Source organism: Poecilia latipinna, unplaced genomic scaffold (assembly GCF_001443285.1).
Source record: "Poecilia latipinna isolate Pla-1442-1.1 unplaced genomic scaffold, P_latipinna-1.0 Scaffold1695, whole genome shotgun sequence".
In the NCBI taxonomy this organism is placed as follows: Eukaryota; Metazoa; Chordata; class Actinopteri; order Cyprinodontiformes; family Poeciliidae; genus Poecilia; species Poecilia latipinna.
In genome coordinates, this window is record NW_015114311.1 from 36517 (window position 1) to 47715 (window position 11199).

Below are 11199 nucleotides of genomic sequence, written 5' to 3' on the forward strand. Positions count from 1 at the left end.
ATTTTTGAGCGAAAAAAGAAAAAAAATATTAAAAAAAATTTGTTTTTTTTGTGGGGGGGGGGGGGGGGGTGAGAGCTCTAATTAAATAAATTTGGCCTTTATAGCAACAAAAAAAAACATTGCTGTAAGAAAGCCATAAAAGTCCTGATTTCAGTTTGTTACAGTCAGATGAGACTGAAACTTTTTGGTTAGCAAGAAAAAAAATACTACGCGCAGGAGAAAAGTAAAGTCACACTGAGTGCGACATTACCATGCTGAAGCAAGGTGGTGGCAATATTATGCTTTGGGACGGCTATTCTTGAGCAGGGACAGGAAACCTGCTGAGAAAGTATCTTAAACAAAGGCGATGCTGGTATAAAATTGGGTTATGGTTGCAAAAGACGCGAGACTGAACAGCAATAAATTAAAATCTGTTGCTGTAACATGAAAAAATACGAGAAAGCCCAAGGTGCATGAATACTTTTACGCGACACTGCACATAAATCAAAACAAACATTTTGAAAGTAAGAATCAAACAAAATATACATCAATGCATCTGGAAAAGTTGCTTGCTTGCAGTATTTCCTGAAAATACCGCACATCGATTGATATCTTCACTCTTCTCACCGGACCGCTCTAGCCGAAAAATAAAGTCCCGTCCCGATCTTTTCAATGCCCAAGCAGCTGAGGGCGGACGTTAAACAGCAAGTCGTTGTTTCCTCTGCGAATCTCAAGCAGGAGAGGAAGATCGCTCTGCAGAGCTCGGTGGACGTCTTCGGTGGCGTGCACCAGGTGTCCGTCTAGCTTCACTATAACGTCACCAGCCCGAATGCCTCCACTGTTCAAAACAAAAGGACACGACTCTTTAAGTTTCAAGTTTATAGACGTAATGTGACAACATGTGAAAAGGCTCAAAGGGTGAAATTACCCTAGATTTACTATGTGGAACATAGTAATCCTTAACCTAATAGTTTTGCAGTTCTTCCTTTCAAAATATCCTGAGATAGTTTAACCTCAAAGGTCTAAATCAGGGGTGTCAAACTCCAGTCCTCAAGGGCCTCTGTCCTGCAACTTTTAGATGTGCCTCTGCTGCACCACACCTGAAAATAATAATTAGGTCACTAGCAAGGCTCAGGAGAACCGATCTACACAGGGAGGAGGTAATTAAGCCATTTCATTCCACTGTTTTTTACCTGTGGCACATCTAAACACTGCAGGACAGCGGCCCTTGAGGACTGGAGTTTGACACCCCTGGTCTAAATATTTCATAGCGAGTTAATATAAAGCGCTTTAAGGAACTGTGTATATTGTCTATCTGTTAGAGTGTGTGTGTGTTCATACCTCTCAGCAGGACTTTTAGGAATCACCTGCTGCACTAAAACGCCACTGCTGACTTCGGGGAAGTCCGGATCTTGAAGTTTCAGCTCTGCCGTTAAACTGAGGTGCACACAAAGCCCATCAAGACGAAACAAAACAAGTCTATTCTTACCCAACCTACAGTGCGTCTTTGTCCTTAACTCACACTTTGGTGATTGTTATCATCCTGATGCCTAAAAAGTACTTCTTTGTTTCTGAAACAAACAGAAAAGTGCTACATTTATTATTATTATTATTTAAAAAAAAAAAAAAAAGATTTTATATCATCGTGTTTCCATCATTAGGAGTTTTCACCTGTGTCAGATTGAGTCTCCTCCATGCGTCTTCTCTGCAGTCGGGTCTTCTCTGTCACACAGGCAACAGCTGGAGTGAGATGAACTACACAACTTTTGTCTTAAAAACAAATCCATCCTTATCAACCTAAGACTCTCACCTTTGGTATATTTGGTCTGTGACTCTGAGAGGAAGCGACTGATCCTGTCTGAGGGAATGGCGAAGGAGATTCCTGCGGTCACTTTCAGAGTATTAATGCCTATGACCTCGCCGTCCTGCAAGACAATGCATCTAAAGTACTGTGCAACATGTTGCTCTTTAAGATACACGTTGTCTTGAAATCCAGTGATGTGATCCTGGTCAAAAGTTTCAGTCTCAACAATACTAGATTTAGTTTGCTAATCCATTTAACTTTGACCCATAAATTAGTCAGGCATAAGAAATGTTCAAAACTCAGGAGAGGAGGGAGTTTTGCGTTAAAAAACCCCAACCTAGCCCGACCATTGCCGTCCCACCAATTCTTAACTCCCTACAGTGCTTCATCTGGGCTTTCTCCTATTCACTTGGATTCCTTCAGAAGAATGTCGTCTGGACGAATCAGCGAATAGAAGAAGTTGTGAATGACGACACTGATTTTCTGCAGTGTTTTAGAATTGAAGTCTGCTGGTAGTTTTAGGAATGGCAACGGAGGAAGTGATCGAACTGTTCAGTCCATGTTGGCCACGCCTCCAAATATTGAATTAACATTAACGGCCATCTTGTTTGGATCAGCACTTCTCTCTTTGAAGTGGAGGATGGTTGTTTATGTCACAGACAGTTTCTGGTAAGCTTCTTGGCGTTGGGCTGGCGTATTACATACGTCATGGGTAAACGTTAGCGATTGTGTAACATTTCAAACTTTAACAGAATCCACGCCTTCGACAAGCAACCATTTCTCAACAGCGTAGGGTCCCGATAGCAGTCAGGTCATATTTAAAATATATTTAGAAGAAATCACACTGTGATATTTTGTTATGGCAAAAATAAAAATCACCACTTTCATAAGATTTTTTACTAAAACCCCATAAAATAGAGATCACAAAAATATAACTTACCAAGTTCACAAGAGGTCCTCCAGAGTTGCCATACTGGTTGCATGTAGATGCAAAACAGAACAAAAAAAAAAAAAAACAAACATAAAAAGCGTGGCCTTAATCGTTACTTCTTTGTCATACAATTAAGCCCAAAATGGATGCTGTCCCTGGCAGAGTTATGTTTAAGGAAATCTGAAAATTTGGCCAACATGTTTCTTCCATCTAGATGTATATTAACATTTTGGGGCAGCCCAGACAGAATCATACTTCACTTGATAGAGAATCTGTGGAAGGAGACAAAGATTAGGGTTATGAAAGGGAGGCCGTCCAACCTCTAAGACTCAGAGCTCACCGTCAAAATGCCTGAAGGATCATGCAAAATTATACTTTATTCAGACATAAATAAAAATATAAAAATGTTTACTTTGCATGAGAAATGCTTGTCTCTTTTCCTATCAAATGTCTTTGTCGAGAGAAATGTATTTGCACTGTAAATCTGTTAGGGGTATGAAATAATTAGCACGTGAATAAGTCTGTAAGTCTGTTAATGTTCTCACATTGATAATGGCGTCAGTCTGGATGTAGTCCATGTCTGAGTCCTTGATGCCCAGCTCTTTGCCGTCTCTCTGAGCCGTGCTGACGATGCCCGTCGTCACCGTGTTCTGCAGGGCGAAGGGGCTGCCGATGGCAACCACAAACTCCCCTGGTCTCAGATCAGCCGAACTGCCCAAAGACAGCACATGAAGCTTCTTCTGCTCCCACGGGAACGTTCACATACAAACACAAACACAAACACAACAGAGTGAGAAACAGAAGTCGGGTAAAAAGCACATGCGGAGCTGAAAAAGTAAGAAAAATGAATAAATCGTACCGGAGAGGAGTAACGAAAGAGGAACACTTTCAAGCTAACAAAGCAGCCCAAGAATTTGGGACGCGGGTGTGAGAATACGCACATCGGCGTTGTATCTGTGAGTCACAGAGTTGGTGTTTATCAAAGTATTTCCGCTAGCTTTCTGAATGTCTGGCAGGAAGACTCTATAGATTGTCACACAAGGATGTTCCACGTTGGCTCATTTAATAACCAGAAAGAAAAGACCAGAAGAATCCACGGAGTCGCTCTTACCTGCGGATTGATCTTGATGGTCGCTATGTCCGCCTTCCTGTCTACATCCCTGACCGCGGCCTCGTATGCGTCTCCGTCGTGGAGCTGGACCCGCAGCTGCGGCCTCCCGGTCACCGTGCCGGTGGTGGTTACCACATGAGCGTTGGTCACAATCACACCCGAGTGAGTCACAATGAAACCGGACCCGCTGGACAGACGCACGTGGCGACCAAACAGAGGGTGTCTGGAGAGAAACAGGAGAACAAAATTGAACTGGTTTTCTCAATTCGTCTTCTGAGTGGACGCTGATGCAGCTTGCGAAGCGGGGCTACGCTTGAAGAACTAAAGTAAGTCCAAACTAAATCACAGCAGACGAATGGGGCAAGTCGGATGGGTCGGACTCATCTGTAGGGAGCATTTGGTTTGACATCCAGCTCTGTACTTCACACACACACACTCACACATTTCACACCTGACAAACAGTTCGATGTGGACGACGGCAGGAGCTATTTTCTCCACGACATCGGCGATGAAGTTGAACTTGTATCGGGGGCTGCTGGGACGGGTGAGAGAACGACCTGCGCCGACATGAGCAAACCGGCTGCATTAATACAGAGAAAGGACAGCAAACACAAGTCACATCATCCCCATCCATACACCTCCTTGTGAAGATACTCACAAGCCTTTTTTTATATTTTGACATGTCACAGCCACCCTGTTTGCCTTTTCTGTTCTTCTGTAAATATCTGTCTAGCTGTACGGTTAGAAAGCCGGGCAGAGAGGTGTTGGAGTTGAGAACATGATCCTTCCTCACTAGGACTGAAGGACGAAATGGTTTGAATTTCTCTCTGCTCTGGACCCATGAAGCCTCTTTTCAATATTTACAAGTTATTACTGAATAAAATCCAAAAAGTGAGGCATTGAGGTTTCTGGTTGTAGTGTACGACACATTCTGGAGGAATTCAGTGAGTGTGAATACCGCCACACTGCACATCACCATTCAGGCTACAGGTTGGTAAATATTTGGTTGGGCAGAAAACATTTGCACATGAGCAAAATTGTAAAAAAAAAAAAAAAAAAAAAAAAGCCTTATGGTATGTTTAATGTAAATATATCAAACCTCTACAACGAGAAAGTTTTGAATATATTTTCTTATCTGAAACTGTGAAGAAACATAAGCAGACATTCCAGGCAATAAAACCCCCCCATAAAATTAGTGTTGATGGTTGCACTTCATTAGACACAGGTTTTATGGCAAATCTAGTGAAATTTCTGAAAACAATTTAAACCAGTTAACACTTTTCCAGTGCTCATGAATGGCAATTCAAATTCTACCATGACATTTAATGTAAAGAAAAAAAAAAGATCCAGATACGCAGCTGCCTTCCATCCTCAGGTAGAGCAGCAATGCTGCACACTTTGTGGCCTAAAGAGTGAAACTGTGAAATTCTTCTAGAAACTAGATCCATAAGGAAGAGGAGTCCTCATTTTGTTGTTACTGAGGATACTAGAGGCAGACATTACTTAACCACATTCAGCACCTACGACAACAGAATGACTCCTCAGTGAAAAAGTCAGGTGTTAAGCTGACCCTCCAGCTGTCCGGACTTCTCCCCCCACTGCAAACATCTGAATTACACCAGAAAAGGAGTAAAACAGGCAGAAACAGTAAAATCCTTTCTGCACAAGTACGGTGATTTCCATGTTTTCCTGGAGTCATCAGAACGTGTCCATGAAAATAAAATAAAAATACATATAAACCTTCTTTTCCGGTACTTATTATTTTTTTTTACATAGCTTTTAAATTTATTTCTATTAATGTTTGTTCCAAGTCGCTGTTTTTTTATATTCATCTCTGCGGTCCTACCTAGGTCCGGAGTCGAACACGGTCCTTTGTGCGCTTGGCTCACTGCTGCTCTCCCTTTCTGCACGGCTCTCCGACTGACAGCTTTCAGCTTGCAAACGTTTCCGTACGTCTTCCCGTCGGTGCCGCACACTTCGTGGTCCTGCTTACACCGGCAGACCCCTCTGGACGAGCCCCGCCGCTTCCCCGCGTCGGAAGCAGAGAGCGTCTTGCACTCCAGGCCGTCCCCGCACGGCAGGTCGTTCTTGCGGCCGCAAGGGTCCCCCTCCCGCGGCGAGCACACCAGGCAGCAGCCGCACTTGTCCGGGACGTAGCCGCCGGGACAGCTGGGGCTCGGACAGGAGCTCACGTCGCACCGGGAGCCGCATTTTTCCGGGCGCGCGGCTTCGGACAGGCCGTATGTAAAGAAGAGAAACACGGCTAAAGCTGGGAAGAAACGCATTTTAACAGGCACACGAAGTTCGGACGGAAACAATTTCGTCCTCATAAAGTCAGAATAATTTATTGTATGAAAAAAATCAGCATCAATTTCCCTGCAGTAGCTAAGGTAGCCCAAGAAGTTGTGGTTTGACTGCCAAGAGTCATGTCTACGTCTATATGAAGCTCCTAAAAAAACCTCATGGTCAGTCATGCGTGTCAGCATAGTCTATATTTTCACTGCTGCGGCTTAGTTTTTCAGAAAAAAAAAAAAAACAGTCCTGTGCGGCTCTCCTCCAACAGGGAGCACATTAAGAACCTGGCCAGACCTCAAGCGCCATCTAGTGGACAAAAACACACAACAGCAACAGTTTCACATATCCTAGAAATTGAATTTCACATGTATGGTACACAGATGTATTTTTAAACATCAAACACTCAGCTTATACTATAGAGCCCAGTAAAACACATAAAGGCGACCTTCTTGCAGTTTGAGGATCCTCAGGCCTTTCACTAAAAGGTATGACAGACACCCGACACTAAACGATTCAAATTTCCCAAATTTTATTATTTCTTGTTTGTTAAATATACAACTCTCATACAATCATCAAGTTGGAATAAAAATGTCAAGATTCATACATAAGAAAACACAACGGTATCAAGCTAAAAGGAGAAATATTGTCCTAAATGTTTTTCAAACAACATTTTACAAAGAGGAATTGTCGTCCCTTAATGCACGCGGCTCAAGAGAAAGCTGCCAGCAATTAAACGCATGCCAAACAACAAATACATTCATTGTTATGAGAAGTCCCATTTGTGACAGCATTCTCTTGTACTGAAATGTTTCGGAGATAGAATCCGTGTGTAAACCGTAAACAGAATACATTCGAGCGCCCTCCCCCACCGCCGGTCCTCTGGATTCAAGTTTCATCTCGGTTCTTAGCTTGAGGCTTCGTAATTCTTCAAAAGAAAGAAAAAGAACATTTGGCAGTATGTAGACTTAAAGACACTTAACATTGCAGTTTTGAAATATAACAATGGGTACAGAGTGGTGTGACCCATGTGAGTGTAGATCCACATGTATGTTACACAAAGTATTCCTATAAGGCAAAGCATGAATTTGGGGTTTTTTACTCCAGATGAGGACAAATTCCAAACTGCAGAATAAATCCCGTAATGCAGAGACGTACAGACCAGTCCCCCCTTAGATTAACCCAACACTGTTTATCTTCTAAAGTGATGCGTTGTGGTGCTCAAGTGCTGCTTTTTGGCAACTACCCCACCAACAGACCTAATGTGAAACTTCAGCAGATGCAGTTGAGTGGATTTTTGTCAAACAACAACAAAAAGAAGGCTGCTTTCCAAACAATGAACAAAGCCCCCCTCTGTGGAAAAGCTGATTATTCAACCGCACCAAAATGGCATAAAGGGTCTCGCTGACAGGAAATCGAGGTATGTTGATCTCTCCAGCTTCCACGTTTTGCTGCACTCTCTTAAAAAATAAAATTAGATCGCCTCAACTTAGCTTCCCTTCAAACAATTCAACGCAGGTTAAATTGCTTGCCTTCTCCCTCTCTCCTTTTTTCACTCCAAAGACAGATTTGCACTGTTCCCAGTCTCTGCCCTCATTTAATCCTCCCTTATTACCGGCTGATGTTGGTACAGAACAACAGGCTGGCCAACAGGTCTCTCCTTAGCTTTCATCCTCGGGTTTCTCGCTTTACCAAGAGGAAAAGAATGGCCGTTTGCAGTGGAAGGTTTGTGTGAAGGCATTGCCCAGAGTGACCACCCGTCCTTGGCCGCCCGAGCGGCTGCGCTCCACCACAACACGGGGCATCTGCACCAGCTGGATGGGACTCTTTCCATCCTTAAGCGCCTGAGTCAGATTCAGCACCTGCGGGGACACAGAGTCAAAGCATGAGCAGCAGAAGCAGCTCACTGGGGACCTACAACAGAAAAGGTTAATCAAATCTGCTGCTACACAGCGCTTCCTGTTTGCATGCATGTTCTTTTTTAAATAAATGAAACACTTCAAAATGAGGCATAATTAACACACAAAAAAAAAGAACAAAAGAAAAACAGTAATGGGTATCATATATCAGGGGGTGTCTGGCCTGTACCCGTGCAAACCTATTAATTTGCAGGACTTTAAGCTGCAGGCCTGCAGAATCAACCTGAGTCTAAAAATTTAGCAGCCATTACAAATTTCATTTATCCACTTTAAACTGGAGCCAAAATATGTACTTATTTTCTATGTCCTAATGCTATCCTTTGACAAACAGAAATAAATGTTGGCTGCATTGTTAGCTTCTACAAGTACTAGCAAAATTCATCACAGCAATATTCCACCTGTCGTTTGCATTCCATGTAGATTTTAATTGAAAATCATTGTAATTATTTATTCTATTTTTTTCTGTGATCTCAGTTCAATATTTTTTTCCACATTTTCTTGTTATCTTTTGTTGCCACCTCATTAAAAGATTTGATTGATACCTAAAGAAGTGACTAACCTCGCTGTGTGTCTTGATTCTCTCCAGCTCACTAGCATTAATTTGATCATTCATATCAAAACATTAATCAGCTGTCTTTAAAAGACTATAGTGGCTTTTTTTTTAGACAAATAAAGACTACCAAAATCTTTTACTCTGTCTAAAACACAATACAAAACAACAGTTATTAAGGAACAATAATTCATCCCAAACATTGGAGATCAAATCTCATAATAATCAAATGCAATCTGTTTTTAAGTTAGAAAACCAGCTACATTTACTAAGTAGAGTATGTACTGCTAGCTTTGCAAACTCGTAACAATGCATTTCTCTTTATTCATTAAAGGGGTAGTGCTGTATATTTTCCAGGCTATTTTATAGAACAATAAAGTAACAATGTTACCTTATGTTATAAAAATGCTTCATAGTCTCTTTCAAGCAGGATGAAACTCACCTGTCCTCTCATGACAGACATCTGTCTCTCAAACATGGCTTTATCAAAGCCTTTATCTGCCTGAAACCAGAGAAAAATCACTAATGTTAGCACAAACACTGCTGCCAAATGGAAAACTACGACGGCTTTGTTTGAAAACGTGCTGATTTACACCTTGAACATCTCGTAGAGGTCCTCACAGAGGTCCTGGACAAAGTTCATGTCGGAGATGCGGGACAGCACCAGCTCTCTGGTCTCCTGGGAGAAAGGCACCTTGGCCTGAGGGAGCCACGCCCAGTGGAAGGGGTCTAAAAGATGGACACAACCACAATCCACTTTAACTTCATTCTTCACAAATAATTGGTGTTTTAGACAAAAAAAATTACCATCAAAACTATTTTATTGTTTGATAAACATCTAGCAGTGTAGATTATAAACTCTTTATGTGCATCACTATTGATTTAGAGCTACAGGAAGTAGAAAGTATTGTTTGAACACTACTGTAATAAAGTGATTTACGTGAAGCTTGCTTGGAAAAACGCAAACACACAAAAACATAAAACAAGTAAAACTGTGAGATGTGTATGAAGGCATGAATTTCAGAAGAAGAAAGTGAATGCAACCATTTCATCAAGACAAAAAAATGTAATGCTCTACTCAATTTAACAATCGCTGATTAAAATTTGTTTTGTTAAGTAGGGCAATGAAAACAAAACACTAAAAAAAGGGGGAATTTGAACAAGTTAAATATCAGCTTTGGAGAAAGGAAGATGGATAATTTCCTCCTTTGTCTAGAGCTGAAGCTAAGCTAATTATCTGCAGTCTGTTTCTGATTACAAGCAGACAGATTAGGGTAAGTGAGACATTTGACAAAATGTCAAGCAGCTTCTGTGACACACTGGCTAACTTGTCTTTAAATTTCTTTAACATAAAACACAATGAGTAATCCCCGCAAGACAGGTTCTGTTTAATTGGCATTATAAGAGACTTTCAAACAGTTAAGGTTAAAGATGGACTTAGTAAAGCACAAGTCACAGACGTTTTCAGACATACATGCTCTCCACTCATCTGGGTGCTTAAAGGGGAAGGCCAGGCCGTTGTCGATGGCTGCTATCTTGATGCAGGAATCTGTGCAGTTCTCCGACCACTCAGCGTCCTGAAACGACCGTCGAGAACAGCCTCGTCACACGACCAATTTAATGAAAGTTAAATTAAGCTAATTGATTACGCTCATTGGTCAACATGCGGCTGATGATGACCGACAACCGCTTTTATTTTGGCTGTAGCGTAACCGCTTCCAGGATGAAGCATTGCTACTAATGCGGCATACCTTGTCACTTTCGTCTCCCTCTCCTGGCTTCTCATACTTGATGAGCCAGTTGTCGTTTCCTCGATCTGAAGAGGAAGAAAACAGAATATTGCATATGCCTGGATGACACAACTGCTTGAAGCACATAAGGAGACAACAACTTGAAGCTCCAAGTTTAAAGAACTCTGGCAATTGAAGCAACAGTTAACCTCCAGGGTCAGTAGACTTTTCAAAACAATTAAACTAAGAGAAGTAAAAATAGGAAATATAACAAAAGGCTCTCTACTGCATCAAGGCAAACACCCTCACCTGTGTTTCTGATGACATAATCCAACACCACCAGTCTCTCAAACTGGGACTGCAGCTGCTTCCTGATGTTCTCCGGCAGAGGTTCGGCCTCGAAGCGCCGCAGCCAGTAGTCGGCTTCGCGGTAACCCTCCACAAACAGCTGAAACGAGCCCACCTGCAAACAAACAGGCGGAACGTGACGTCTCTGCGCAAAATAAATGAACTAAATGCCTGAGTGTGCGGCAGCAGTTCAGCTTATAAAAACAGGAAGCTTACTGACGACGTGATGAACTGAGGGAAAGCAGCAACAAAGACCTGAAAGAAGTTGGGTGTTTTTCTGTAGCCTGTTGATATGAACGAGCCCACCTTACAGGTGGCTCTCTGCTGCGCTACAGCTCCTCTCCCAAAGCCGTGAACACCAGAAACTGATAGTTTTCCTGTAACATTAGGTTGTTTCTCCACGATGAGTACACAAGCATCAAACAAGCGCAACCTCTCGCTAACTGCACCGATTGCTATCCTATGAGAGCATGCTCCTTCTGTCTGTACATCGCCAATAAAATGGTTAAAAACATTTAATGTATGAACTGATTTT

The 11199-nt window shown here is 42.1% G+C and overlaps 2 protein-coding genes and 1 long non-coding RNA gene across 4 annotated transcripts in view; 1 reads left to right on the forward strand and 2 right to left on the reverse strand.

Annotated features, from left to right (window-relative positions):
• LOC106964617 (uncharacterized) overlaps window positions 1-9022 on the forward strand; it is a 17682-nt gene extending 8660 nt beyond the window's left edge. The window contains exon 3 of the long non-coding RNA XR_001428464.1: window positions 8566-9022. This is a non-coding gene — a long non-coding RNA (uncharacterized LOC106964617). The remainder of the gene's footprint in view (window positions 1-8565) is intronic.
• Window positions 648-6325, reverse strand: LOC106964614 (serine protease HTRA3). 2 transcript variants are annotated; one of them, XM_015060239.1, is made up of 10 exons: window positions 5672-6325; window positions 4277-4382; window positions 3826-4048; window positions 3260-3454; window positions 2724-2756; window positions 1790-1904; window positions 1651-1701; window positions 1502-1550; window positions 1321-1416; window positions 648-817 (listed from the first exon to the last, which is right to left on the reverse strand). In XM_015060239.1, exons 1-10 carry the CDS (start codon window positions 6309-6311, stop codon window positions 649-651), a joined length of 1677 nt encoding a protein of 558 aa, XP_014915725.1. In that variant the 5' UTR covers window positions 6312-6325; the 3' UTR covers window position 648. The 2 variants fall into 2 exon arrangements, with proteins under 2 accessions (XP_014915725.1, XP_014915726.1); XM_015060240.1 differs by lacking the exons at window positions 648-817; window positions 1321-1416; window positions 1502-1550 and having other exon boundaries at window positions 1651-1696.
• Window positions 6633-11199, reverse strand: part of pi4k2b (phosphatidylinositol 4-kinase type 2 beta) — a 15674-nt gene continuing 11107 nt past the window's right edge. Inside the window, exons 6-11 of the mRNA XM_015060241.1 lie at window positions 10626-10779; window positions 10338-10402; window positions 10061-10163; window positions 9182-9315; window positions 9029-9088; window positions 6633-7979 (exon numbers count right to left, since the gene is read on the reverse strand). Coding sequence (XP_014915727.1) covers window positions 7806-7979; window positions 9029-9088; window positions 9182-9315; window positions 10061-10163; window positions 10338-10402; window positions 10626-10779 — 690 coding nt within the window. The 3' untranslated portion in view covers window positions 6633-7805. The remainder of the gene's footprint in view (window positions 7980-9028; window positions 9089-9181; window positions 9316-10060; window positions 10164-10337; window positions 10403-10625; window positions 10780-11199) is intronic.